Source organism: Antedon bifida, chromosome 10 (assembly GCF_963402885.1).
Source record: "Antedon bifida chromosome 10, ecAntBifi1.1, whole genome shotgun sequence".
Lineage (NCBI taxonomy): Eukaryota > Metazoa > Echinodermata > Crinoidea > Comatulida > Antedonidae > Antedon > Antedon bifida.
Window position 1 is genome coordinate 16,288,551 of NC_136235.1, and position 27,750 is coordinate 16,316,300.

At 32.8% G+C, this 27,750-nt stretch overlaps 3 protein-coding genes and 3 non-coding genes across 7 annotated transcripts; 1 reads left to right on the plus strand and 5 right to left on the minus strand.

Annotated features, from left to right (window-relative positions):
• Positions 1 to 844: 844 nt before the first annotated feature.
• On the minus strand, positions 845 to 916 carry Trnad-auc (transfer RNA aspartic acid (anticodon AUC)). The gene has a single exon. It is a non-coding gene; the product is annotated as a tRNA-Asp (tRNA).
• Positions 917 to 1,079: 163 nt separating this feature from the next.
• On the minus strand, positions 1,080 to 1,151 carry Trnad-auc (transfer RNA aspartic acid (anticodon AUC)). The gene has a single exon. It is a non-coding gene; the product is annotated as a tRNA-Asp (tRNA).
• Positions 1,152 to 1,276: 125 nt separating this feature from the next.
• Trnad-auc (transfer RNA aspartic acid (anticodon AUC)) lies at positions 1,277 to 1,348 on the plus strand. The gene has a single exon. It is a non-coding gene; the product is annotated as a tRNA-Asp (tRNA).
• A 456-nt stretch (positions 1,349 to 1,804) lies between these two features.
• On the minus strand, positions 1,805 to 24,367 carry LOC144854852 (uncharacterized). Of its 2 annotated transcripts, none has more exons than XM_078712849.1 (14): positions 24,271 to 24,367; positions 23,550 to 23,689; positions 22,758 to 22,890; positions 22,091 to 22,283; positions 21,592 to 21,737; positions 20,619 to 20,828; positions 20,303 to 20,520; positions 19,867 to 20,098; positions 5,023 to 5,296; positions 4,622 to 4,884; positions 4,282 to 4,513; positions 4,045 to 4,148; positions 3,618 to 3,794; positions 1,805 to 3,226 (listed from the first exon to the last, which is right to left on the minus strand). In XM_078712849.1, the coding sequence occupies exons 1-14, from the start codon at positions 24,313 to 24,315 to the stop codon at positions 2,324 to 2,326; spliced, it is 3,270 nt and encodes a 1,089-aa protein (XP_078568975.1). In that variant the 5' UTR covers positions 24,316 to 24,367; the 3' UTR covers positions 1,805 to 2,323. The 2 variants fall into 2 exon arrangements, with proteins under 2 accessions (XP_078568975.1, XP_078568976.1); XM_078712850.1 differs by lacking the exons at positions 1,805 to 3,226; positions 3,618 to 3,794; positions 4,045 to 4,148; ... (1 more) ...; positions 4,622 to 4,884; positions 5,023 to 5,296 and adding exons at positions 14,675 to 16,598; positions 16,845 to 17,021; positions 18,442 to 18,545; ... (1 more) ...; positions 19,038 to 19,300; positions 19,438 to 19,711.
• LOC144854518 (uncharacterized) lies at positions 5,442 to 13,838 on the minus strand. The gene is made up of 12 exons (XM_078712469.1): positions 13,751 to 13,838; positions 13,016 to 13,208; positions 12,505 to 12,625; positions 11,914 to 12,029; positions 10,393 to 10,522; positions 9,702 to 9,841; positions 8,610 to 8,832; positions 7,695 to 7,887; positions 7,048 to 7,193; positions 6,216 to 6,425; positions 5,902 to 6,119; positions 5,442 to 5,706 (listed from the first exon to the last, which is right to left on the minus strand). Exons 2-12 carry the CDS (start codon positions 13,195 to 13,197, stop codon positions 5,442 to 5,444), a joined length of 1,944 nt encoding a protein of 647 aa, XP_078568595.1. The 5' UTR covers positions 13,198 to 13,208; positions 13,751 to 13,838.
• A 349-nt stretch (positions 24,368 to 24,716) lies between the features above and the next one.
• Positions 24,717 to 26,718, minus strand: LOC144853501 (uncharacterized). Its single transcript, XM_078711196.1, has 4 exons — positions 26,712 to 26,718; positions 26,136 to 26,331; positions 25,301 to 25,421; positions 24,717 to 24,884 (listed from the first exon to the last, which is right to left on the minus strand). Exons 2-4 carry the CDS (start codon positions 26,315 to 26,317, stop codon positions 24,717 to 24,719), a joined length of 471 nt encoding a protein of 156 aa, XP_078567322.1. The 5' UTR covers positions 26,318 to 26,331; positions 26,712 to 26,718.
• Between the last annotated feature and the right edge of the window lie 1,032 nt (positions 26,719 to 27,750).

Below are 27,750 nucleotides of genomic sequence, written 5' to 3' on the forward strand. Positions count from 1 at the left end.
AAATAACGAAGCAAAGTACAGTAAAACATATTTGCAATATAATTTATAGAAAAACAATTCCTTTCGTGGTTATAATAATGGATACAGAATAAAATAAAGAGTACTGAATGAAAAACAGATCATATAAATAGAAATGTATAATATGCCTAGTTGGGTTTGTTATGAGTAAAACCATGGAGCTATAAAATTTTATAGCTCCATGGTAAAACAACCGTCCAAAGAATTTTCTCCAATTGAATGTATAGGCTATATCTGATGTTAGACCTATATAAAAACCTTACATTTTGAAATTAATAAAACTATACTTCATTACACAATTTAAATACATGTTCCTTTTATGTCATGTCTATATATATATATATATATATATAAACACAGTAGGCAAAGAACATTAATTCTAAACCGCCCGGTGATATACTGAAATTTTATAATTAATTTGAAACGATAAAGATGAGAAAATCTGTGAGAATGAGAAAAAGTCGCCCCAACCGAGACTCGAACTCGGACCGTCTGCTTGATATGCAGTTGCCCTAACCATTAGACCACTGGGGCTTTCATGGTATTGTTCAAACTCGATTGGATAGCGACTCTTTAACACTCTCGGCGTGGTACGGCGGAACAGCACTAGTCCTCAGTTGTACGCACGCGCAACAGAGATCAAATTGATACGCCCTCATCTTTCAGTATTTTTATTCACGAGGCGGGATCTCCGAAGAGATACTTTTATATATATAAACAAATCAGGCAAAGAACATTAATTCTAAACCGCCCGGTGATATACTGAAATTTAATTGATTAATTTGAAACGATAAAGATGAGGAAATCTGTGAGAATGAGAAAAAGTCGCCCCAACCGAGACTCGAACTCGGACCGCCTGCTTGATATGCAGATGTCCTAACCATTAGACCACTGGGGCTTTCATGGTATTGTTCGAACTCGATTGGATAGCGACTCTTATATATATATATAAACACAGTAGGCAAAGAACATTAATTCTAAACCGCCCGGTGATATACTGAAATTTAATTAATTAATTTGAAACGATAAAGATGAGGAAATCTGTGAGAATGAGAAAAAGTCGCCCCAACCGAGACTCGAACTCGGACCGCCTGCTTGATATGCAGATGTCCTAACCATTAGACCACTGGGGCTTTCATGGTATTGTTCGAACTCGATTGGATAGCGACTCTTTAACATTCTCGGCCTTTGTTCCGCCGTACCACGCCGAGAATGTTAAAGAGTCGCTATCCAATCGAGTTCGAACAATACCATGAAAGCCCCAGTGGTCTAATGGTTAGGACATCTGCATATCAAGCAGGCGGTCCGAGTTCGAGTCTCGGTTGGGGCGACTTTTTCTCATTCTCACAGATTTCCTCATCTTTATCGTTTCAAATTATATATATGTATATATTCTTAATACTATATATGTTTATAAATTAAACAATTAAAATTTAAATTAAAAAAAAATACTATTGCAATTAATTACACATTATTTTTTAATAATACATTACTTGCTTTCCTCTACTACTAAAAGAAAGATCTGAATTCCAAGAACCTGAAGTTATAGAATTATTTAATAAAGAACAGTTTTGTTTATAGTTACATCATATCGTATAGTCTACCTTAGCTTATATATAGTATACTACCATTTATACATTCACGTATTGTTTAAAAGTACCGGTACCTTTTTTGTATAATCTGAAGAAAAACTTCATAAATAATGTAGATATTGCCTTAAAATAAAACAACGTGTAAGATACGCATAACACACTTAAATGTTATCGGTTAAACTTGCCAGCACAACGAAATTCTACTACTATTACGTAACAATGGAATGCGGAAATTTGAAAGTGCTATACGTCACGTTACATATGGGCTGACATTGGAATACACCTTACAAGATCTCTCTACTCGTTTCTAGTTTGTGCAATTGCTATTGTTTTTTTGATAGATACGTTGTCGCTTTTAGTTCAAGGTTAGCAAGTTTTTGAGGAACTTTTGGTCGTTATATTTTTAATCCGTTTTCTAAAAGTACAATGAGATTGCAATGTTGCTTTAGACAATTGGAAATATGCTGCGACGAGACGACCAGACCAGACATGGTAGAAGAAGGTAGGCCTACAATGTTTTTATTGTATTCATGTTAATAAACCATTAGTTTCTCCATGTTTAACAAATGTTTAAGATACTTTAGTCAAAAGAAATCTAAACTTTTAACTTTAGTGTTGCACCAATTGATGCAAAATTCATTACTTGGGGATGTTTTTTAAAAGGTGGGAAAGAATGAATGATAATACAAAAAGATAGAACGTTTTTATGAAAATCATAAAATGCAACATGCCTTAGATTTCTTTTGTTGTTTATTTGGTTCAGGTGGATTAGGGGTTGTTTGCCGCGGTGTTTCTTTAGGAGCATGTACCTCGGGTTTCGGATCTTCGGACTTTGATTCTTCGGATTTCCGATCTTCAGACTTTGCTTCCTCTGATTTCGGATCTTCGGTCTTTGCTTCCTCGGGTTTCGGATCCTCGATCTTTGAATCATCGGATTTCGGATCTTCAAACTTTGATTCTTCGGATTTCGGATCTTCGAGCCTTTGTTCTTCGGGTTTCGGATCGTCTAGCCTTTGTTCTTCGGGTTTCGGATCGTCTAGCCTTTGTTCTTCAGGTTTCGAATCTTCGAACTTTGGTTCTTCAGGTTTCGGATCTTCGAGCCTTGGTTCTTCGGGTTTGGGATCTTCGAACTTTGTTTCTTCGGGTTTCAGATCTTCGGTCTTTGCTTCCTCGGGTTTCGGATCCTCGGTTTTTGACTCATCGGATTTCGGATCTTCGAACTTTGGTTCTTCGGGTTTCGGATCTTCGAACTTTGGTTCTTCGGGTTTCGGGTCTTCGAACTTTGGTTCTTCGGGTTTTGGATCTTCGTATGTTGGTTTCGGCTGATTAGAAACTCGTTTTTCAAACGTTTCACATTCTACAGGCTGCGCATGTTCATTAATTTTTGTAATAAGTTCGTCAAATTTTTCGCCGGTAAAACTTTCCTGACTTGACTCCTTGGTGAAGTCAATGTAGAGAAGTTGTGTAAATGTCATGCTCATTGGACCTTCTGGTGGCCACGTCATCTGCTGGAGAAGGATTGGAATGATTGGTCGACGGAGAGCATCTGATAGACTGACTTCACGTCGGCAGTTGGCTGACAATGAATACTTCGGTGTAACGCAGGAAATTACAACCTATAATAAAAATCATAGACAAAATATTAAACCTAATAATTAATAATACCAAGAGGTATTGGCCTTTTCAATAGAAGATATGTTCGTTAGTTATATTCTTTTGTATGTATTTAATTCTCTTTTTTGAGAGAGAAAGCAAAGAACACTGTAATTTCAAAATTTATGGATGAATAAAGCGATGTCTATGTCTATGTCTAACATTGACCACCTTGGTAGTACGATCTTCGCGTTTTGAAATAGTATTAATATTGTACATAAATAAAAAAAAGGACGGTGGCACTTAATTATGTCCTTTAGAAGACTAGCTAGTATTCGAATAATTAGATAAGTTAGGTACATTATTGTTTATTTACAATAGGTGTATGCGAATAATATAGTTGAATTGACTTACCTTAGCTTTGCGAAGACCTTTGTCAATTTTACTATATAATGGATCTCCACCGCCCATTTGTTTGATATCCAACCAACACGAGTAACCAAGACTGGTCAGTCGTTGGTACAAGACCTTTATCTGTGGTTGATGATCCCATTGGTATGATATGAAGACTTCTGGTTCGATTTCCGCTTGCTAAGTAAAGAACAGAACTGGTAATAAATTAGGAAAAGCTATTCGTTGCTTAAGTTAGTGACTTGATAACGTTTTGTAAATGAACTCTTTTGTAGAGAAAAACATTAATCAATGCATCTATACAGTCATCAATAAGAGATAATTAGTTATGATTACAAGGGTTTATTATTTTTAATTTTACTATTTATATATATTTTTGAGCTTACGTTAAATACCCTTTATATACTCCTGTATAATTAGTGAAAATTACCTGCTCAGATTCTACCACTTTGGTTTCACCGCCTTTGTCATCTTTCTTAGCTTGTTTTATTTCTTGCTCAGGTGCTTCAACAGTTGGTACCCAACTTTTGTATTCTGAAAAAAAGAAAAACCGTGATTCGTAATGATATTAGGTGGTTACAATACGTTTCGAATACTTCTGAAACATAAAATACCAAAATAAAGAAAAGACAAGAACATTCAGTATTTAAATAGAATCTTCACTTACCGTCAGTAATTTTTTCTGGATCTGGAGCAGCATAATAGCTAACTTGCGCCAATAACTCTGCAAATTTAGCATCAACCCAGAATTTATCTCCTCTGACGTAATCCTTATCCGTGAAAAATTGGATGTAAAGAAGCTGAGCAAAAAGCATGCTCATTGGTCCTTCTGGAGGCCAGGCTGTACGCTCAATAAGGATCGGTATGATTGGCTTGTTGAGCAGATTCGCCAAGTTTACCTGTAATAAGGATAAACATAATAAAGTATTTATTTAGTATATGAGTAATAATTCTATAATTTGTTGAAAGCGAGATATAGCCTAGTTAATCAGTAAATTTCTTTTTACCTCTTTGTTGCAGTTTTCTGATTTCGAATACTTGTCAGTTGTCATACACAGAACAACTTTAGCAGCTCTCATTCCTTCGTTGATCTTTGCATATAAATTATCTCCACCTCCCATCTGACCAATGTCCATCCAACAAGCAAACCCTGCCATCTCAAGATGATCTCTTATAGCCTTCACTTCAGGTTGATGATCCCATTGGTAACTGATGAATACTTTTGGTGGTTTCTCTGATATTTCGGGTCCTAATTTCGGAACCATTGCATCTATCAATTTTAAATTAAAATCTGAATTAAGAATACTATTGCTTTTCATTATACAGTAATGCTTATACATTAATCGTTATTGAGAAAACAACTTAAAATAAATTGTATGTGTAGGCCTATTTATGTGGGCTTGATTACCTGCTTGTTCTAAAGATTCTTCCACTATCTTTACAGCCTCTGTTTGTCCCATATCTTCTAACGCTGTCAGTATTGCATATGTTGCATCACTACTTTTATGTGTCGTGTACCATTCGGCAAGAATTGCCATAGTAGGGTCGGGGGACAACGCCCAGTTTCGAATGTCCTCCCCCGAGTAACCGAGACGTATCGCCAAAAATCTCCAATCGTAGTCAGCTTCTGGATTTAGTAGTTTTGAAACATCACGTGACCATTTTGGTGCATTAGTAATCGTCTAGAAAATGCAGAAGATTGTTTTTGTCATAGCCATGTTGTGGTTTTTACTTTAATTTTGCAATCTTTTCATCCATTTCTTATAATCACATAACACGTAGGTCTACAGTTTGTGTGAACCAAATGAAAAGGATTGTTAATCCCATCTAAAAGGTTAGATATAAGGAATAAAACCTTACTTTATGATCTATCTCATCAACTTTTAAAACGGTTTCATCAACAACTTCTTCCAACTCTTCCAGTCGTTGTCCTTGTTCTGCGACGTCTGTTTTAACCGCCGTTATTTCCTTTCCTTGTTCCTTAACTTTCTCTGTAACTTCTGCAACGTTATTTTCTGTGTTTGTCACCCGTGTATCCAATACCTCGATGTCCTCTCGCTGGTCTACAATGTTCTCGTGTAAACCTTCCAAACTATCGTATAGAGAAAAAAACACCAGGACATCATTTAACGATGCGGACACAGGATGTTGAAAAGGGACCCAATTGGGGTGTGAATATCTTCCCAAGATTAAAGATTTTTTCCAACCTTTACAACTCAATAGGTTTCCCTTTCCCATGCGCTTGATTTTCTTGAGGAAAACAGAATTTCCATCTCAAGTGACTTACCTTCTTCCTTCCATAAAATCGATGAGTGAAATCACCAAGTCTCCTACCCCCATCTGTGAACTTCCCTTCATGGCCTCTATCTCCTTTCTGTATGGTGTTAAAGATTGAGGAAATTTATGGCCTATTCTTTTCATTTCCATTAAAACGATACCCTGGTAGGACGTTTGTATTGTCTGAAGCTGATCAACTAAAATCTTTATGATTTTGATTGCCCATTCCTATAAAATTGGAAAAAGGAAAGTAAAATATATTTAACAAATTGTCAATTCAATCTTAAAGCACTTTTCGTTTACAATTGAATTTCCACAACGTACCTTATTAACGGTTCCAACACTGGCAACTATCTTATCTACGTAGTACACTGTGTTTGGTTCGGAATCTAATAACTCAGTAATACTTTCAACATGATTAACAAACTTTTGTGGGTATTTCGCAGCAATTTCACCAAGCACCATGAGAACTTGGTATCGAATATCCGACTCATTGATATCTTCAATGATAGTATCAATATGTGGTACCAATGTCTGTAATAAAACAACTATAGCATAAATATTATAATATTACATAGTAAATAGTCGTAATGCACTTACTTATTTTTTTAAAGACCAATATGCGTCATTTTGTGATGTATTTCCACATTTGGGGCAGCTGTATCATGGAAGGTTAGATACATTTTAATTTGTTTATATTTTGTTTATATTGTTTGTTATTTTGTGTCGTCTTGTCTTGTTGAGGGTCCTATAAAATAAGCTCACCCTTTCTGGGTCACCTTTAACTATGGTGAAATAATAATCATAATAATTAAATAAATCCTTATTTTCATATTGTTTGATAACCTTAGGATTGTGTTAGAAATGCCGGCAATTTTGAACGCCATCTTGGATTTGAGAATGACCGCAGTGAATTTTCGATCAACGGTACAGCTCTGAATTACTATTAAGGGTTTAGAAAGGACTTAGTGTACTTTAAAGTTTGTAGAGAGGTGGCAATGGGCGCTCTCTAAACAAGCTCTTGGACCTGCCGCTTATTATATTGTGCCTAGTGTTTTGATTTGAACTGAAGATAGTACATGTCTTCAAAATTATGACCACGTTCGGACCAGTTGTTTATCTATAGGAATATTTAATCAGTTTGTTCTTGCCTTACCTTAGTGGACGTTTTCGAAATATTGTCAAATAAAACATAAATATAGGGTTTCCTTTTCGCCTCCATGTCAGGTAACCTTTCTAAGATTAAATCCATTTTACTCATAATCTTCTCAGGACATTTAACATACAGTGGTTTTAATGAACCTAAAAATAAATAATAATAATTGTTTAATATTCCTACAAATTTAATAATTGATGGCCATAATAATAGTAAGGGTTTATTGACGATGAGAAAGGAAACATTTTCAAGTTAGTTTCCATTGGTAAGTTGTAGACTATATTTAGAAGTTAAATAATGTTTGTATAATGGACATAATTTTCAACATAATTATAAGTTCTTTTTGAAAGATTTTCGTTTCAACACAAATATTTGATTTAGGCCACGTTATAATTCTTTGTATAATATACCCCGGCAACAATTTGTACTATAAATGTATGCAATAGTTCCAACTTATTATATATTTTGAGCTGATATGTTATTTTGATAATACGACGTCATCATTAAGACTATTCAATTCAAATTTAGTTTAATAACATTGACCATTTCATTATTATTCATTGGTGATTAAATAATAATAATAGAACAAAATGGCGCCGCCTTCCGCTTGCGAAGAGTGTGAATGCAGCGTTAATCTGATCACATACTTCCTATACTAGTATACATCTCATCGTCGTCTAGAAAAAGGTCAACGAGTTCTTCTGTCCACGGCACAAATGCGTCCATCTTTTCGTACATGGATGATATCACACTAGACGCAGAAGAAGTTAACTTCTTGATGTCCGCCCGTATTAGAGTCATTACACCCGGGGCGAACTCAGTCATATCAAACATAGAAGCCTGTAAATGAAATAAAAACGCTCACAAAAAAATATTTGAAAAGAATGTCCTGTTACAAACATTTCAAATGTGAACCAAACAAATATTTAATTAATGTCAGCTGGTCTGTATACATATTTCTATTTATAAAATGTACATTAATATTAAAGTTATAAACAATAATGTATAATATATATATTAATGTGTGTATGGGTGTATATATTTGTAATGGATGTAATATAAGGTCAAAAGAAATAAAGAAACAAATTGTGACTACTGATTTAAGATATAATAAAAGAAACAGCTACTTTTTAATACATGTCTTAATATAAAGTAAATTTAAATGATAAATAGTCGTACTTTTACTATAACTTGCAATAAACATAAAATGTACGTTTTTAAAGCATACTTTTACTCCATCGATTTTATGTACATGTATAGATATAGTGCCTTTTTAGCTGCTATATTGAATTTTATTGTTTTATATTTTATAAAAATGTATGTATGTTATATAATATATATTTGTAAAAGGAATGAATAAATGTGGGTGACCCCCACGAAAGAGAAAAAAAAAACAATAATGTATAATACATTTCTTAGTATTTTTATTCTATTCAGGCCAACAAAGAAGACAAAGAAAACGATGATAATAGGAAGAATTAGTGATGAATGAGACGTTATTTAATATAACGTATCTTTAATACAAAATGCCTAAAATTCAAGATTAAAGTTATAACACACACCATATATATATATTGTTGTAATGTTTTGTTAAACTCTATCCAAAATGAGAAATAGGAGTACTTTGTAAAGTTAAAAGCAATATTATTTACCTTTGGAATGATGAGTTTATTTATTATTGTAGATGCTATTAATCCCCATCCTGTCAATGGTTGACCTTCTAACTCTTTTGTCAATGCATTCTTCCACATTCTTATAACATCGTTTAGGTATAATTTTGGAGGGCTAAAAAATGGGAGAAAATGACATTAAAGCTCAGGTACAGGCATGAATTTTAAATATTTGGTTAATTGTACATAAATCAAATATTTGTAACAGAAATCGAGAGGAAAAAACATGAATTTCCCTTAATATGGTAAAATACAAAATTTGGCAAAATTCTTCCATAAAAACCAGAAAGACTTTTTTTCAGTAGTTAGGCAGTTAACCTAATGTAATAACATGTCTGGTGACTCCCTAGACGGTGAAAAAAGATGATGGATATACGGTGGATAATTTTTGCTATAGCATGAAAATAAAAAGCTGAAGTTGAATAAGAATATCAGAAATGTAATATTCAAGTTATATTACCTATATTTAGTCATCTGATAACATTTTTTACCACACCGTTTATTTTTCATAGCTTTTTAAAATGCCTCTCTATTTACAAAATTTGTGTACAAAAGAATAGAGATTTTACTGTGTAATTTGAACTATCCCCCCACAGATAAGAAAGTGCTTATTGTCAACAAGCTTATGTAACACAAATAAAATCCCAAAAATTATGACACATAGGGAAAACTGTAGATCGATAATTATTAGAATGTATGATCACTAGAAATATTTTGCCCGCACCTGGCCTTTAACATGGCCTACACACCTCAAATCATTCGTTTTTTTCCGCTTTCGTTTAAAAACACCGGTAACACCAGTCCAAGATATTTACTTCATTTTTTTAAACTCTCATTTTTAAAACCGTTTTTCTGTTAAATAACTGAACGTAAACACAGTAAATTTACAAATGTAATTGGTTAGGTACTGAAATGAGGAAGATTAATAGGTCTAAGGTGAAAAACTAAAACAATGGCTTATCGTTCAAAAGCTTGGTTTCTTACCAGTTGGATTCAAGTGCAATTTCCAACGACTCTTCTACAAGCCTTAGTTCGAGGGGACGATTGTCTTTTGCCATTATATCATCAAATGTTGTCATCCACTCATCAATAGTCTTTATTAACTTGAGTATAATAGTCCTGTCCTTTAAGTAACAATTAATTATCGATTAGATAACCCATTTGAAAACACAAGCACTAGCATTCTACAGAGTAGTTAATTTAGTTAGCAAATGCCCTATTTGAAATTACATGATCGAACATAATCTTCCGTTTATTTCATTTCATTCATTTTGTATTTATTTCGGAAACGGACGTCCATAGTTACACAATCAATTGCATAAAATAAGTTTAAATACAAAAGACAGACACACAAAAAAACTAATTAATTAAATTAATTAGATTAATCCTAATTAGCATCACGCATAATGCATACTCGTGGTCTGAAATCTTTGTTTACTTTCGCTCGCGACGATTTTCCAGACGAAATGTAATCACATTAATTTACCTGTTAAATGCGTAAATTTTCGACTTAAAGTGAATAACTTTAATATTACTTTGATATGGCCAATTTAAATTTAGAATATTTTGACCTTCATTTTTTTGTGTTTCAAGGGACAATACATCTTTAATCAATCTAGCCTTTTAGCAATATCTAAACTTTCTTAGATACGAGATTAAACTATAAATAGCTTACTTCAACATTAAAATCCCAGCGATATGTCAATCCTATAGCAACCTTAATATCAATATACTTGGATTTCTCAAGACAATTTATCAACAGTTGTACAAGCTTGATTTCAATTTTCTTAGCCACCTTATCTCGTCTATAAAATAAAGAAAAACAGATAAAGACGAATGTCACCTGTACAAAAGTTACTATACAGTAATGATTAAATTGTATATTATTATTTAAACAATATAATACGTTTAAATTAGCTTTGTGTTTCAAATTGAAGCGTTTATTTTGTATTGTCGATCAAACTCCATCGAGCAGACCGTATTACGATGTAGGCCTAATATGCTTTTATAGTTATTGATCCTTTTTCTATGTTATTGTTTATTCGATTTTAATTATTAATTAAGTTAGGCCTAATATGCCTATACTATGTTAAAAATGATGGAAGGATTCTGTAATGTTATTGCGTCCACTTTAAAACATATTTTTTAAGAATGTACCAATGTTCGATGCTGTCAAATATTATAAAAATAAAATGTACAAATAAATGAATAAAAGACAGTAAATACTGTATAATTATTTTTAATTAGGTAGAAAGGTGTTAATACTGTCAATAGAGGGATACACAGAAAAACACCATTTATTTGTATAATGTTATTTATTATTAAAGATGTATTGTTGTCTAAAAAAAATTAAGAAAAAAAAATTAATATTAGACTTTGAATAAGGTATTTTGTAGTTTTACCAATGTTAATCCCTTCCATAGAAAAAAACCCCCGAAAAAATTGTTTTCAAAATTGACAAACGGTTAAATTCAACCGGCTGCCAATTTGTACGGAAGCCCGTTCAGGCCACTAGTTGATTGTATTTTAAGAGCTGTTACCTGGCGGCCGCCAGTTAATTATCCTGCGGCCGCCACTTAACTATCTGCTGGACGCCATTGATTATCATTCTGTCTGTATTGCGTCAATCTGACCGCCAGACATTGCACGTTTTCTTGTGACAAAAGCCCAAAGCCCTGGTCAAGTCCTACCTAAGCATAACCAAGCCCAAATTATAAATAAAATAGGATAAATTACCCAAATATTACCGAGCCCTAATATAAAGTGTAAATCATAAAAAATAGGATATATCTCGAATAATTGCATTTTTACCATGCCAATATTTTTTTCGTTAAATCTAAGTTTCAATATTTGCGTCAACATTGTATTTGCCGTCATAGTGTATGTCAAAGCAAACATACTTGTTGACGCAATACAGACAGATAATTAAGTGGCTTCCGCCAGAAAATTAAGTGGCGTCCGCTAGATAGTTATCTGGCGGCCACCTGGTAACAGCTCTTAAAATATAATTAATTAGTGGCCCGAACGGGCTTTTGTGAATTTGACTATTTTTTTTTTAAATAAAGATAAATAATAATTTATTTTCGGTTCAATTTTTGTTCAATGTAAATAACTATTATGTGATATTAAAATGGCATATTAAAAAAAATGTTCAGGGGGAAAATAGATCTTTAAGCGTACTGTAGGGCCTACTTACACAAATGCTGAGACCATTTCTCTGTTAAAATATCTTATTTCTTGAGCATGTTCATGGTCAGTCATTGTTGGTTCCATGAATGACTCTATTATTTGTATAGCTTCTGTTGAGTGGTCCTTAATAAACAAGATAAAAATATATTGGCCTGAGAACTGAAGAAAAACTGAAGAATAATAGATAATATAATAATACTAATTAGGAATTTTATTGAGAGTATTCATTCATAAAAAAAAAAACTTACGACTACTTTTAAGTGGTCTTAAGTTTTTTGACCAATTAAAATTGGTAAACAAAATAAAACACATAAAAAGATTCCGGTCATCGATTGAACGATTGTGTATATCACATGATATAAAGTGCCCTATCAATGGCTGCACATAGCGCGGGGAATTCCGATTTTTATTGGATGAAGCCCGGGCAGCGCGTCCACATAACGACCAATAGGAGAAAGAGTGAGAATGCGGCAACCATTCCTTACTCTGTCCCTCTCCATTGCCAACAAATTAAAACATGAATTTCTAAGATAAGTAATTTATCCTAATTTAATCTAGACTTTGGGGGAGAACCTTTAAAATAAAGAAATAGCTTTACTTTCCAATTGACGATGTTCCGGTCTTTAAATATAGTTTCCAGTCTGCTACAGTACGTATACATCTTCGTCTCTGCCATGGCAACTGCAAGTCCGGCGAATGCTTTAGACTCTTTACCCTTGCTGTATCCAAACAAATTTAAATACATATTTCAACAATTTAAAAGAAAAATATGTTAAATTGGTCATTATTTCATTTACAGATGGTAGTAAGTCTAGTAATAATGTATCCGTCTATTCTTATGTACCGTACTGAACTATTTGCTGTTAAGCCCTTTTAATTAAGTAAAGTAATGAAGTAAATTATAATGTTTTAAGGTTTGTCCACCAATAACTTATAACAAATTAGGAGGATTCTGTGTGAGTAAATAAATACGCCCTTAAATATTCTCATATACCATTCCTTGTAGGCCAGTTACTTAGCTTAACTTAGTAACTAGGCCTACATGCTACTAGGCCTGTTTAGTTATTCAAATAACTAAAACAGTTTAAATAAAATGTCGTATGACAAACCTTTTTTTAGCGACAGAAAGTACTTTGTCAATGACATTTGTTAATATTCGCATGTTCCGCCTTCTGAAATCTTCCTCTTCTTCAAATTCAGTCACTGCTTTAATCAGTTTCGGCATGTACTTAAAATCCTCAATTGATTCTAAGATTTCCTCTACAACCGCTTCGACCTCTGCCCGTTTCATGGTTATTTTCGCTAAAAAATTAAAAATAACGCGGTTCACTTCTTTTATAGTAACTGCAATGACTTTATTTTTGTCATAAGTAACCCAACATTTCAACATTCCTAAACACATAATAATATCCCATCGTATCGGAAACAATGCATAAGGCACACTCGAGTTATAATCTACGCAAGGGCTTAGTTGTCGGTAAAGAGGTGCTTCTTATTATGCTTTGTATTGTATGTAAGTATTACAAATACAGTATTTCGTATCTTAGTTACTTCAACATTAGTTATATTAAAAAAAGCATGGATTATTATCACTTGAGTTTTAGGCTTCAATATGTTAAAAAAATCCTTCAATTACAGTATTCATACTCTATAGTAATAATCCGACATCATTACGCATGCCTGATATGCATATTGTATGACATGAAATCAGAACTGTCTCAAGCATTTGTGTTTGGTACATACCCAGATAATTATACAAAATAATATATAGATACATTCTCTGCTTATACAGTATTACTAGAATAGTCTATCTCCCGTTCTTAAGCGCTAATTATCATATTTACCTTAGCTATAGCACAGTATCAACCTTACACATACTGCTTGTTTCTGCTAAATATTGTCCATGGTTATACCACCTTACTGATAGACTTAATACACTATGAATCACTGACCCGCATCAACAACAATAGGCCTACAATACACCTATTGATTACGCTACAAATAATAATATTGCCATGGTGATGATGTAAGGTAGATATTATAATAGATAGAAATCGCTCTCAATGTCATCTTATTATTTTATTTACTGGTTATATATATATATATATATATATAAATAAATGAAAGACGCTAGTAAATTACCAACTGAACATTTTATTGCACTATAGCGTCTTTCATTTATTTATATTTGGCTCTACATTTTGTATCGAGCACTTTCGCTTTCATGATCTGCGTTAAATTCACCACGATTTATATATATATATATACAAATTAATTAATTAAATTTCAGTATATCACCGGGCGGTTTAGAATTAATGTTAATCAGTGGCTGGAACTCAATGGAGATACAAAAAGTATATATATATATATAAATAAATAAAATAACAGCAGAAAACTTGGTTACTTCATTGTTTTAATCACTACAAATTTGTTTCGTATATATATATATATAATTAATTTTTTTTAAATTAATTTTCCTTACCCCAGTACGTCATTCAAGTTCAACCATAAAGCCCATATGATTGCTATAACACGCTCGTGCAGAATAAGTGTATTTGAATATAATAATTATTATTATTTAAAGAATCAAATTACAAGCACTATATTTCACACACTTAAAATGTATTTTATTTTTTATTCCATGAAATCATAATAACCATAATCCATATTTATAAACTAAATAATTAGAGAAAATACAACATGCAGCATGTATAATCAACTACTTCACATTAATTAAATTACTATATATATAATATATAATTATTTTTCAATACCTTTTTGTAAATTATAATTTAAAAAAACACTATTTTATTGTACATTTGCATTAAATTAGATTCAGTTTGAAACGTTAATTAATTATTTTACTTCTAATTAAAGAAAATATAATGAAACAGCTTCTATAAAAATCGACTAATAAATCTTAAGATAAAGGTACGGTGAGCATAGCTTTGATTTAATAAAGATACTGTAGAAGAACAGATGGGAAAAATCAAATTTTATATAATAAAAGAATAAAATGTAATATTTTCAAGGGAGTCTTCTAAGACCTAAAATACAGTATACACTGATTTCAATCACAATAAGGCCATATACATGGCTGCAGTCGCGTGCGCAAATTTGAGTGTTTACCGACCGACCGACCAATCGACATAGAGCTGTAGACTAAAAATTAAATAAAATAAAAATTAGTATTGCACTGAACATAACGAATTATCTTCGGATTTCGGATCTTCGGATATTAACCTAAAAACACATCTATCACTTGCGCTCTTTGTTGTTTTTTAAAGGATGACCCAAGGAAACATAGTACTCAGGTCGATGAACTTGGACCTCTTCCGGTAAGTTAAAATATTGTACATTTTTTGTATAATCTGAAGAAAAAAACTTCATTAATAATGTAGAATTAGCTTTAAAATAGATTTGATTTGATTTCATTTTATGAAATATCAAACATGAAGACGCCAATTTATTTATTTAACGTGTAAGATACGCACATAATAGCTTTGGAAACGGTGAACTGGCAAATGAACTGATTACGTCACACCGAGATTCTACTTTAAAAATTACGTAACAAAGGAATGCGGAAAATTGAAAGTGCTATTCAGTGGGCTTATCGCTATAATACGGTCGAGATGTCCATTTACTACTCCGGCCGGGCTGGCCTGGACTGGAAATAGACCTTACAAGATATCTCTTCATTCATTTCATCTTTAATTAGTGTAATTGCTTATTTTTGCTAGATCCGTTTTGAGTTTTAAGCTAGAGAATTTGTTGAGGAATTTTAAGTCATTATTACGTGTGTGTGTCGTTTGTGGCCTTCACCTATCGCTATAGACAATTGGAAATATATGCCTACTGCAAGACGACGTTAGTACACCAGACATGGAAGAGGAAGGTATGCCTACATATTTTATTCATGTTAATACACCATTATTTTTCCATGCCTAAACAAATGTTTAAGATACTTTAGTCAAATGAAATCTAAACTTTTAGCTATAGAGTTGCACCAATTGGTGCTATACACAACTTGGACAAAATTCATTGAACTTAGGGGATGTTTTAAAAGGTGGGAAAGAATGAATGATAATACACAAACACGGAACGTTTTTATGAAAATCATAAAACGCAACATGCCTTAGATTTCTTGTGTTGTTTATTTGGTTCAGGTGGATTAGATGTTGTTTGCCGCGGTGTTTCTTTAGTAGGAGCATGAACCTCAGGTTTCGGATCTTCGGACTTTAATTCTTCCGATTTCGGATCTTCGAACTTTGGTTCTTTGGGTTTCGGATCTTCGTGCCTTGATTCTTCAGGTTTTGTATCTTCGGATTTTGGATCTTCACATTTTGATTCTTCGGGTTTCGGATCTTCGGATGTTGGTTTCGGTTGATCAGAAACTCGTTCAGGTGTAGGTAGTTTCGCAGACGTTTTACCTTGTACAGGCTGCGCGTGTTCATTAATTTTTGTAATAAGTTCGTCAAATTGTTCGTCGATAAAACTTTCCTGACTTGACTCCTTGGTGAAGTCAATGTAGAGAAGTTGCGTAAATGTCATGCTCATTGGACCTTCTGGTGGCCACGCCATCTGCTGGAGAAGGATTGGAATGATTGGTCGACGGAGAGCATCTGATAGACTGACTTCACGACGGCAGTTGGCTGACAATGAATACTTTGGTGTAACGCAGGAAATTACAACCTATAATAACAATCATAGACAAAATATTAAACCTAATAATTAACCTCAACTGTTCATTGAGCACATTTGGTAGTACGAACTTCGCGTTTTTAAATAGTATTAACATTGTACATACATTGAAAAAAAGTACGGTGGCACTTTATGTGTCCTTTAGCTAGTATTCGAATATTTAGGTAGGTTAGGTACATTATTATAATTATTTACAATAGTTAGTAGTATGTAAATAATATAGTTGAATTGACTTACCTTAGCTTTGCGAAGACCTTTGTCAATTTTACTATATAATGGATCTCCACCGCCCATTTGTTTGATATCTAACCAACACGAGTAACCAAGACTGGTCAGTCGTTGGTACAGAACCTTTATCTGAGGCTGATGATCCCATTGGTATGATATGAAGACTTCTGGTTCGATTTCCGCTTGCTAAGTAAGTAAGGAACAGAACTGGTAATAAATCAGGAAAAGCTATTCGTTGATTAAGTTAGTGGTTTGATAGCGTTTTGTAAGTGAACCCATTTTTAGAGCAACACATTAATCAATGCATCTATACAATCATCAATAAAGGGTAATTAATATGACTAGATAGTACGCTCGCTTCGCTCGCGTACCATCTAGGTTGTGCCCAGATGGACGGTCTCGAATACACAGTAATTTCAGCGTAAAAAAACTGGCGATTTTGAAATGTACGTACCGCAGGACTAAAATACAATGTCGTTTACAGAAACGAATAAATAGACACGATGATTTATGCAGTCAACTAAAATTAGCACCCTTTGAATTACTTCCGAAAGAGAAACCAAATTCTTTATTTTTGGACTCATTTAACAAACTCAATTTGTGTTTTGTACAGTATGTAACATTAAGGTTGAGGGAATGTACAAAGAGTAACCATTTTAAAATATATTCTTTATCCATTCAGCAACGAAACATTTTGTAGGCCTATAAATAATATACTACTAAATACAGTAAAACATTTGCGATTTAATCCTTTGTTAAAACTGTTACTGTCATAGTCGATTGAAATAGTAAAGTACATGTGTCGATACACCAGTATACGACGTTTATTTTTGTTGTATTTATTAATTAATACAAACGTTGCGAAGCAACTGTCAGTTTATTTGTATATTATGTGTTTATAATCTAATAGTAGGGCCTTCCAAACTCACAGTAATATAGTTTATTTGTATATATGTTTTATTATATCTAAAAGCACCAAAATTCACAGTAAGAAATTTGCGATTCAAATGGCGACCAAAAGTGGTTAATTGGTATATACATCCATGGTTAAACCAAATAATTTGGAATGTTCCATTCATTGCAAATCAATACATTTGTATAAACGTATATTAAATCTATTAAAATAGTATTTTTTAAAGAAAATCGGCCTGTCTTCAACATTATGATGTTGTACTCGAGCTGTTCAACCGGTTTTCAGCCATTACAAGCAATTATCGTAGGAGGAGATAGGAAAATGCGAAGCATCTTCGTATTATTGTGTGCGGGTATTTTTCAAGATGGACATCCATTAGACAGTGTATACCACGGAAACCACCCCTATTTGGGGCAAATCGTTGAACCTAAATTCGTTTTAATTGTCAATAACTAATTATCGAACTCAATTTAATTGGTCAACAGGGTTACTTAAGGTGGTTAAAATCAGTACCGAAAGTACGAACCAACTTTATATACTATCGAGTAAACATTCTAACGCGCGATTTACCGAATTTTGCCCTTACGTAAATTTATATATAGATTACGTATTAATTCTAATATTATTATTTGTATGTTTGTGAGCTTACATTAAATACCTTTTATATACTCCTGTATAATTAGTGAAAATTACCTGCTCAGATTCTACCACTTTGGTTTCACCGCCTTTATCATCTTTCTTAGCTTGTTTTATTTCTTGCTCAGGTGCTTCAACAGTTGGTACCCAATTTTTGTATTCTGAAAAAAGAAAAACCGTGATTCTTAATGATATTAGGTGGTTACAATACGTTTCGAATACTTCTGAAACACAAAATATCCGAAGGAAGAAAAGGCTAAAGTAGAACATTCAATATTTAAATAGAATCTTCATTTACCGTCAGTAATTTTGTCTGGATCGGGAGCAGCATAATAACTAACTTGTGCCAATAACTCTGCAAATTTGGTATCAACCCAAAATTTATCTCCTCTGACGTAATCCTTATCCGTGAAAAATTGGATGTAAAGAAGCTGAGCAAAAAGCATGCTCATTGGTCCTTCCGGAGGCCAGACTGTACGCTCAATAATGATCGGTATGATTGGCTTGTTAAGCAGATTCGCCAAGTTCACCTGTAATAAGGATAAACATAAACAAGTATTTAGTATTTAAAGTTACCATGTGAGTAAGAATTCTATAATTTGTTGAATGCGTCGTAGATATATAGCCTAGTTAATAAGTAAATTTCTTTTTACCTCTTTGTTGCAGTTTTCTGATTTCGAATACTTCTCAGTTGTCATACACAGAACAACTTTAGAAGCTCTCATTCCTTCGTTGATCTTTGCATATAAATTATCTCCACCTCCCATCTGGCCAATGTCCATCCAACAAGCAAATCCTGCCATCTCAAGATGATCTCTTATAGCCTTAACCTCCGGTTGATGATCCCATTGGTAACTGATGAATACTTTTGGTGGTTTCTCTGATATTTCGGGTCCTAATTTCGGAACCATTGCATCTATCAATTTTAATAAAAATCTGAATTAAGAATACTATTGCTTTTCATTATACAGTAATGGTTATACATTAATCGTCAATGAGAAAAAAAATTAAAATAAATTGTATGTGTAGGCCTATTTATGTGGGCTTGATTACCTGCTTGTTCTAAAGATTCTTCCACTATCTTTACAGCCTCTGTTTGTCCCATATCTTCTAACGCTGTCAGTATTGCATATGTTGCATCACTACTTTTATGGGTCGTGTACCATTCGGCAAGAATTGCCATAGTCGGGTCGGGGGACAACGCCCAGTTCCGAATGTCCTCCCCCGAGTAGCCGAGACGTATCGCCAAAAATCTCCAGTCGTAGTCAGCTTCTGGATTTAGTAGTTTTGAAACATCACGTGACCATTTTGGTGCATTAGTAATCGTCTAGAAAATACAGATTTGTCTGACGTTTTTTTCATGTTGAGGATTTTACTTTAATATTGCATTGCTTTTCATCCATTTTTATAATTTCTTTGTTTATTCATTTCTTATAACCACATAACCCATCTAAAATGTTAAATATAAAGAATAAATCTTACTTTATGATCTATCTCGTCGACTTTTAAAACGGTTTCATCAACAACTTCTTCCAACTCTTCCAATTTCTGTCCTTGTTCTGCAACGTCTGTTTTTACCGCCGTTATTTCCCTTCCTTGTTCCTCAACTTTCTCTGTAACTTCTGCAACGTTATTTTCTGTGTTTGTCACTCGTGTATCCAATACCTCGATGTCCTCTCGCTGGTCTACAATGTTCTCGTGTAAACCTTTCAAACTGTCGTATAGAGGATAAAAAAACACCAGCACATCATTTAACGATGCGGACACAGGATTTTAGAAAGGAACCGAATTGGGGTGTAGGTATCTTCCCAAGATTAAAGCTTTTTTTTCAACCTTAACAACCCAAAAGGTTTCCCTTTCCCATGCGCTACGATTTTCTTGAGGAAAATAGAATTTACTTCCATCTCAAGTGACTTACGTTCTTCCTTCCATAACATCAATGAGTTGAATCACCATGTCTTTTATCCCCGTCTGTGAACTTCCCTTCATGGCCTCTATCTCCTTTCTGTATACTGTTAAACATTCAGGAAATATATGTCCTATTCTTTTCATCTCCATTAAAACGTAGACATGGTAGCACGTTTGTACTGTCTGAAGCTGATCAATTAAAATCTTTAGGATTTTGATTGCCCATTCCTATAAAATTGGGAAAAGGAAAGTAAAATAAACTTAACAAATTGTCGATTCATTATTGAAAGGCACTTTTCGTTTACATTTGAATTTCCACCACGTACCTTATTAACGGTTCCAACACTGGCAACTATCTTATCTACGAAGTACACTGTGTTAATATCGGATTCTAATAGCTCAGTAAGACTTTCAATATGATTAACAAATTTTTCTGGGTATTTCGCAGCAATTTCACTAAGCACCATAAGAACTTGGTGTCGAATATCCGACTCATTGATATCTTCAATTAAGGTCTCAATATGTGGTACAAATGTCTGTAACAGAGAACAACTATAGCATAAATATTAGATAGTAAATAATGCACTTTGTTATTTTTTTTGAAGAGCATTAGGCGTCATTTTTTAATGTATTTGCTCAATGACATAATTTTTTAGTATCATCTATTTCATATGTGACGTCGGTATCATGGAAGTTTAGATAAATGTTATAGTTGATGCTTATGGCCTATGATACAGACGTCACATGTGAAAGACAAGACACTTTGTATATATTTGATACTCGACACATTGTAGATACAGATCCGAAAATCCGTTGACACATTGGATTAATGGATGGGTTTTTGAAAATAAACAATGAAGAAATTTAAAAACAAAGATAAAAATTCCATATTATTTTAAATATGTTGTGTGTGTCATCACATTGAAATATTGACTGTAAGAGTGTCTACTTAAAAACCACATTAGTGTATCTGCATATAACTGATATATTTTTTAGTTGAATATTACATTGTCAGGTGCGAGAATTTTATTTTAAAAAGTGGTTGTTTTGCTTTTACCGTAATTTATGTTATTGCAGTTCTTTAGACGTATAAAATCTCAGCTCACAATTGCTGGAATAAATACTGATAGTAGTAATAGACGTATAAAATCTCAGCTCACAATTGCTGGAATAAATACTGATAGTAGTAATAATGATTAAATAAATCCTTATTGTCATTATTGTTTGATTTGAACTGAAGAGATGTTTTCCAAATTAAAGAAAAAGTTCGGACTATGAATCAGTTTGTTCTTGCCTTACCTTAGTTGAATTTTTTGAGATGTTGTCAAAGAAAAGATAAAGGTATCGTTTCCTGTTCGCATCCAGGTCCGGTAACTTTTCAAAGATTAAATCCATTTTACTCATAATCTTCTCAGGACATTTAGTATACAGTGGTTTTAATGACACTACAAATAAAATGCAAAAATATATATAATATATACAGCAGTGTACTTGTAACTGTATGCAATGGTTCCAACTTATTGTATAAGTTTGAGCTGATATGATAATTAGGCAATGTGACGTCATCATGAAGACTATTAAATTCAAATTTAGTTTAATAACATTGACTATATTCTTTATCATTCATTGATGATTAAATACTCATAGGCCTACATCGAGAATATTAACGCTATATTCAAACTTGTTCCGTTTTACGTGACGGAAGACGGCACAGTTTATTTCTTAAAATCATTGTCCATTATTGAACAAAATGGCGCCGACTTTTGCTTGTAAATGTAGCGTTAATCTGATCACATACCTCCTATACTACGACACATCTCCTCGTTGTCTAGAAAAAGATCAACGAGTTCTTCTGTCCACGGCGCAAGTGCGTCCACATTTTCGTACATGGATGATATCACACTACAGGCAGAAGAAGTTAACCTATCGATGTCCGCCCGTATTAGAGTCATTACACCTGGAACAAACTCAGTCATATCAAACATAGAAGCCTGTAAATGAAATAAAAATACTCACAATAACTTAGTCCTAAAAGAAATATTTTAAAAGAATAATATGTTTACAAACTATCATGTTACAAATATTTCAAATGTGCACCTTAATAATTGTAGTATATTATTATTTCTGTTGAAAATGTATGTATGCATATTTCTATGTGTAAAATGTACATTATTACTATTAAAGTTATTATTATAAACAATAATTCATAATACATTTCTCAAGTCAATATTCCATTCTAGCCAACGAATAAGACGAAGAAAACGATAACAATACGAAGAATTAGTTATGAATTGGATGTTATTTGATATAATGTATCTTTATTACAAAATGCCTAAAATTCAAGATTAAAGTCAGTTGCGACTGCGAATAAGTTGTAACACACAGCATAAGTATAATATTGTTGTAAAGTTTTATTAAACACTATCCAAATTGTCTTAAATTTGAGGAAAGGGAGCAATATTTACCTTCTGTTTTATGAGTCCATTTAGTATTTCACATGCTATTATCCCCCATCCTGTCAATGGTTGACCTTCTAACTCTTTTGTCATTGTGTTCTTCCACATTGATATAACATAGTTTAGGTATAATTTTGGAGGGCTCAAAAAAAAGACGAAAAAAACTCATTAGCATGGCCTAAATACCTTAAGTCATTTTTTCGCTTTTAACCACCAGTAACACATATTTACTTGGTTTTTCAAACTTTCCTTTTAAAAACAGTTTTTCTGTGAATTAACTGAATGTAAACACAGTAATTTTAGAAATGTAATAATTACGTACTGAAATGAGGAAGATTAATAGATCTAAGGTGAATTTCGTATCGTTCAAAAGATAGGTTTCTTTTATTATCATTATTATTATTATTTTATTTCCATATCTTTTATACATACAAAAAACACACTTTAACAAAAGAAAAATTACAATTAAAATAAATAAAGTAAAAACATATTAAAGCACCCATAATCCACTACCTCCTTTAAAAAAATGGCGGCACATGTTACAATACACAAATATATGAAGTAAATGGTCTTTCTCTTTTTTACAAAAGGAACACAAGTCGGATTCAGTTAAACCGATCCTGAACAACCTTTCGTTTGTAAAAATAATTTTGTGTAGGTTTTTAAATTGGAAAGCTTTTACTTTGCCATCAATGTGTAGCTTATGGAGTACAGAAAAGGAGTCTTTTAATTCAAAATTGTCCAATTTTTTACCATTTCAAATTTACTTCATTGATGTCGTTTGTAACATTGCTTTCTTACCAGTTGGAATCAAATGCAATTCCCAACGATGTCTCTACAATGGTTACTTGGTAGGGACGGTTGTCTTTAGACATTATCTCATCAAATTTTCTCGTCCACTCATCTACAGTCTTTATTAACTTGGGTATCAGAGTCCTGTCCTTTGGGTATAATAATACGAATTTGTAATAATACGAATTTGTAATGCGCCAATTCCAGCAGTGATCAAAGGCGCATTGTATGAGAGAGCTCAATTTGAAAGAAAAAGATAGTTTTCAAGGCAGACATTAATTACCGATTAGATAATTTTGCACCACACCCATTTGAAAACACCAACATTAACCTTTCCATTAGATGTCAGAGTAGTCAATTTCGTTAATTACTTTTAGAGTTCCTAGTGTATGAGAACTTATACATATCCACTCTACAGCCAGTTATAAATGTACAGGTATAGAAAAACTCACGTACTATACCTTTCTATAGAATTATTACAAATTTATTTTGTTTGCGTAACTAGCCGTAATTAAGCTTTGCTTATTAGTTTCTCCAGCACACCTGGATTTCGATCCAAGTTGACGATCCGTCTCGACCAAAGTCAACTCAACCCCAATTCAACTGGGCCTCAAGTCAACTGGGCCTCAAATCAACTCGGGCTCACGTCAATTCTGCCAAAAACTAATGTTACTCAATCTGGCACTATTTAAACCTTCTTAGATACAAAATTAAACTATAAATAGCTTACTTCAGGCTTAAAATTCCATTGATATAACATTCCCCTAGCAATCATAAGATGCAAAACTTCGGATTTCTCAAGACAATTTATCAACAATTGCAGAAGATTGATTTCAATTTTCTTAGCTAACTTATCCCGTCTATAAAATAAAGAAAAACAGATAAAGACGAAAATGTACTATTACAGTAATGATTAAACTGTAGGTTTAAATTGGTTCTCTGTTTTTAATTGAAACGTTTATTTTTGTACTCGCGAATACGTCGGGATACGTTTGTGTCGTGGGCGTGGGGATGGCTTCTCCAGATATTATCTGCAGTCCTCCAATGGATTGGTGGTGAAAAAGAAATATGAAAACAAGAACCTTTCGTACCCACCCCTTAAAATTAATAAAAATTGAGTATACTTCATCCTACCTTACTTACGGGTTGTCTTTTAAAATGTATCTTTAAGCGTACTTACAAAAATGCTTCTACCATTGCTTCTGTACAATCTTTTATTCGTTTAGACATTTCACATTCTTCTAGTCTGCGAGTGCCATACCAACGTTCATCATCGTCAGTCATTTTGATTTTTGATGGTTCAATAAATGTCTCTATTATTTGTATAGCTTCTGTGGAGTGGTCCTTAATAAACATGATAAAAATATATTGGCTGAAAACTAAAGAACAATAGATAGTAATCCAGACTTTTAAATTAAAAACTGCACTGAGAGTATTTGTTTGTAAAAAAAAAAACTTAATTGGTAAACAAAATAAAACCTATTATATAACACCTAAATAGATTCCTTTTATTTGATTGGACGATTGTGTGTCACATGATAAAAAGTAAGTGCCCTCTATGAATCGCTTTACAAAAGCCCTCATAACGACTAATAATAGGAAAAAGAGTGAGAATGCTGCAACCTGTTCATCTCCCCATTTTTTTTATTACACCTTAGTTATAGAGGGTGACCCTAAACAGCGTAAGAAAAAAGATAAGTAATTTATCCTAATTTAAACTAGACTAGATGAAAACCTTTAAAATAAAGAAATAGTTTTACTTTCCAATTGACGATGTTCCGGTCGTTAAATAAACTCTTGAGCCTGCGACAGTACATGGACATCTTCTTCTCTGCCATGGCAACTGCAAGTCCGGCGAATGCTTTAGACTCTTTACCCTTGCTGTATCCAAACAAATTTAAATACATATTTGTTTTACGAATTTCAACAATTTAAAATAAAATATACATTGTTTTTTGGTTAAATTGGTCATTATTTACAATTTTATTTACAGATAGTAGAGCATCTAGTAAGACTGGACGCACAGTAATATGTATCCGTCTAAAACACAAAGAAGTATCCCACGGTTCTCGGTACTATATCTAGATTTCGCCAGTATCATCATAATGGTAAATACAACATCACATGTGTTTCACATGTTTCTCCTACAGTAGTATCATATACTTTAACCTAACATTGCATGATGCAGACACTGCATGGTGCAGACACCACATGTGATTCAAATTAGATGCTGTATTATTAAATATCCCTATGATACTTTAAATATTTTAGTATGTGGAGATACACTGAGAATCTGGTAGAAGTATTTTTGTTCCAGCAGTTTCTGTAATGTACTGAAATATTTGGTCTTAAATGTTAAGCCCCTTTATTATTAAATAAATGAATTAAATATTATAATGTTTTAAGGGTTGTCCACCAATAACTTTTTATTGCAACAAATTAGGAGGATTAGTTGATTCTCTAATTGAGTAAATAAATACGCATACTATTCGCATAATACCATTCCCAGTTACTAAGTTTTAACTTAGTAACTAGACCTACATGACACTATTCCTGTTAGTTATTAATATAACTAAACAATTTAAATAAAATGACCTTTTTTTAGCGGCAGAAAGTACTTTGTCAATGACATTTGTTAATATTCGCATGTTTAGCTTTTTGACATCTTCCTCTTCTTCAAATTCAGTCACTGCTTTAATCAGTTTCGGCATGTACTTAAAATCATCAATTGATTCCGAGATTTCTTCTACAATCGCTTCGACCTCTGCCCTTTTCATGTCGATTTTTTCCGCTAAAAAATAAATAAAAATAACGCGGTTTACTTCGTTTATAGGCCTAGTAACTAACTATAGTAACTTGTTGTAAATTCATGACCAACCTATAAAAAGTCAACATTTTTAAACGCATAATGTCCCTTCGTATCGGAAACGGTGCATAAGGCACACTCAAGTTTTAATCCATGCATGGAGGTATAAAAATTATTATTTTATACCTCCATGATCCATGCAAGGGCTTTTGTCTGCAAAGCGGCATACAGTGCTTTTTATACAGTATGTAGGCCTAAGCATTACTAATACAGTATTTCGTATCTTAGTACGTTAACATTAGTACGTCGCTTTTAACAAAAGCATGGATTGTTATCAATTCGTAGGCTTCAATATGTTTACGTACCTTGCCCCAAAATCCTTCCCGTACTTAGTCAATCTGTTCATTGATAGACCTGGACCTAATTTCAGTAAAAAAAATGCTTATTCTTTTTTCCCACAACATGCTTCCTTATGCATACCTATGTGTTTATATGTACGTGTAATTATATGTATCAACTGTCTCAACCCAAGCATAAATAGATATACAAACGAATAGTATATTCTTTGCTTATACAGTATTACTATAATAGTCTGTCTCATGTTTTTAAGCACTAATTGTCATAATTACCTTAGCTATTGCTCAGTATCAACCTAATACTTGCTGCTTATTTCTTCTTATTTCCACCATACTGCTACAGTAGGCTTAACACATACTGTTGGCTTTAGGAATCACTGAACCGCATATCAACAATACAATAAACCTATTGATTACACTACACATAATAATATTGCCATGGTGATGTAAAACATTGTAAGGTAGATATTATAATAGATAGAAATCGCTCTCAGGGTCATCTTCATATTTATTCATTGGTTTAAGCAATATATATATATATATGTATCAGTAGCTCCGTTGTTATTTTGTTACAAACATTGAACGTTTTCAAAAGCTATTGATAGCAAATAAATAGTTAACAAGGCCATATACATGGCTGCAGTCGCGTGCTCAAGTTAGTGTTTACCGACCGACCAACCGACCGACCGACCAACCGACCGACCGATCGACCGACCAACCGACCGACATAGTTAACTGTAGTGAACTAAAAATAATTAAAAAAATAATTTTTCGTGTAATTTTCCTTACCCCAGTACGTCCTTCAAATTCAACCATAAGCCCATATGATTGCTATAACACACTCGTACAGAATAAGAGTATTTGAATATAATAATTATTAGTATTTAATTTCACACACTTTCAATTTATTTTATTTTTTATCCATATTTATAAACTAAATAATTAAAGAAAATAATCAATGATCAAGTACTTCACAAAAATAAACACATTAGATATATATCCGTATATATAGATATAAATATTTGTTAATACCTTTTTGTAATTATAA

Coding starts and splice junctions, on each gene's coding strand:
- LOC144854518 (XM_078712469.1), bottom strand. CDS start 13,197: ATGAAACGGGCAGAGGTCGAAGCGGTTGTAGAGGAAATCTTAGAATCA. Junction 6,426..7,047: donor TTTCGAAAACGTCCACTAAG/GTAAGGCAAGAA, acceptor GTTTTATTACAG/ACATTGGTACCACATATTGA. Junction 6,120..6,215: donor GTGTTGGAACCGTTAATAAG/GTACGTTGTGGA, acceptor CCAATTTTATAG/GAATGGGCAATCAAAATCAT.
- LOC144854852 (XM_078712849.1), bottom strand. CDS start 24,315: ATGATTGCTAGGGGAATGTTATATCAATGGAATTTTAAGCCTGAA. Junction 22,284..22,757: donor ATGGACTCATAAAACAGAAG/GTAAATATTGCT, acceptor TTTCATTTACAG/GCTTCTATGTTTGATATGAC. Junction 20,099..20,302: donor GATGTTATGGAAGGAAGAAC/GTAAGTCACTTG, acceptor TCTATACGACAG/TTTGAAAGGTTTACACGAGA.
- LOC144853501 (XM_078711196.1), bottom strand. CDS start 26,317: ATGAAAAGGGCAGAGGTCGAAGCGATTGTAGAAGAAATCTCGGAATCA. Junction 25,422..26,135: donor CTTTCTGCCGCTAAAAAAAG/GTCATTTTATTT, acceptor GTTTGGATACAG/CAAGGGTAAAGAGTCTAAAG. Junction 24,885..25,300: donor GGAACATCGTCAATTGGAAA/GTAAAACTATTT, acceptor ATGTTTATTAAG/GACCACTCCACAGAAGCTAT.